Raw genomic sequence first — 1,612 nt, forward strand, 5'->3', positions numbered from 1 at the left:
TCTCATGTGCAAGTTGTCTTGTTAAACAATCTGCTCGTTCATCGTGACCTCCTGCAAATGTATAAACTTTGAAAGCAAACTGAAATGCCCTCCACATCCTCTTAGCTCTCTCTGCCTTCATATTATTCATCTTGCTTTCTTCACTGTTCTTCGCTTCCTCGTTTGCTTCTCTCCTCTCCTAGAATTCATAAAGAGTCAATCAATCATCGTCAAAGAATCAATTTCTTGATTTATGTATATATAATTATATATACCTTTAGTGCTAACTCCATGCAATTTGATGAAACATCAACCATAGTTTCTTTGACTTGAACAAGAACTTCGAAATCGATGTTAATGTTGTATCTCTGAAACATTTTAGCGTCTTCGTCTTTTGTTCGCTCAACCGTTTCAATCTCTCCTTTAAATTTGTTGAAGTAACGTTCTATCTTGTCTAGAAGATCGTTTAATGGAGGTTCAATTTTCCAATTCTTGAGCTCAACTAAAATCCCATCTAACTTCTTGTACAAGGCACCTGCTGTTCTTATTGCTTCTAGTTTCTTTTCAGGGAAACCTTCAAACCTCGCGAGAACCTAAATTACCAAACCAAAATTTACATCTCAGCTAGAAATGGCGAGTCGATTCAAAAAAAAACACAAGGAGAAAACATACTTGAGTTTCATCAGTTAGTTTCTCAAGAACAGATTCCACTTTGCTATGAATTCAAGCAATTCTTTCATGTCTTTTGTCTGGAAACTTTGTATTGAAGATTTCAGTTCTTCGATTGATTTAGCGTATTTCTGAACATCTTCTTCGATTTGCTGGAAATAACTTGACCTGTGACACTAATGAATGAGTTAGTTAAACTCAAAACATAACATAGATATGACATGTGACGCAAGTCATTTTACCTCTTTGTCATCTCTGCAAGTGCATCAGCCATTCCTGATCTTGCACCTTTAACAGGAGATTTCTCTGGAACATTCTTTTGCCCTTTACTTGCTTTTCCTGTTTTCCCTTCAACGCCTCGGCCTTCTAGCTTCCCTTTGAGAACCCAATAGAGATTTGCTATTTGTGCTGATCTTCTCAATTTGCTAGTTGCTTTCTTAGCACGCAAAGATCTTACGCTACCTGGTGGTGCTGGAGGTGCCGGCATTGATTGTTGTCTCGGAAATTGACAAAAAGCTCCACTTTCAGATGATTTTGACGTAGGTGGTGGCGGTGGAGGAGCCGGAGCTTTGAGTTCAGACTGTGGTGATGGAGGTGGGGGTGGTGGTTGCGAGATAAGAGTGGATTTGTTGTTTAACATTGAGGCTATTGGTGACGGCGATTGCGGTGATGGAAGTGGCGGAGGTGGAGGCGATCGAGGTACTGATTCTTCTTCTTTTTGAGAATAGTCTATTGAGTTACTCTCTGAAGTTGTGGTTTCACTATGGTCCTCTGTTTCAAAACCTACAAGATGATGCTCTGTTTCAATCTCAGGCTCTGTGTCAGAACCATCGATGTGATTCTGTTCTTCAATCTCATGCTCTGCTTCAGTCTCATGCTCTGTTCCAGAACCTTCCCTATGATCCTCTGTTTCAATATCATGCTTCTCTGTTTCGAAAACAGAGGAATCATTATCTTCTTCTTC

General features: G+C 39.7%; 1 protein-coding gene across 1 annotated transcript in view; it reads right to left on the minus strand.

Moving 5' to 3' along the window:
• The window catches only part of LOC104709743 (uncharacterized protein At4g04980-like), a 7,581-nt gene that overhangs the window by 3,395 nt on the left and 2,574 nt on the right, over window positions 1–1,612 (minus strand). Inside the window, 5 exon segments of the mRNA XM_019228800.1 lie at window positions 1–178; window positions 255–572; window positions 652–701; window positions 704–816; window positions 891–1,554. Coding sequence (XP_019084345.1) covers window positions 1–178; window positions 255–572; window positions 652–701; window positions 704–816; window positions 891–1,554 — 1,323 coding nt within the window.

This window comes from Camelina sativa, chromosome 8 (assembly GCF_000633955.1).
Source record: "Camelina sativa cultivar DH55 chromosome 8, Cs, whole genome shotgun sequence".
Lineage (NCBI taxonomy): Eukaryota > Viridiplantae > Streptophyta > Magnoliopsida > Brassicales > Brassicaceae > Camelina > Camelina sativa.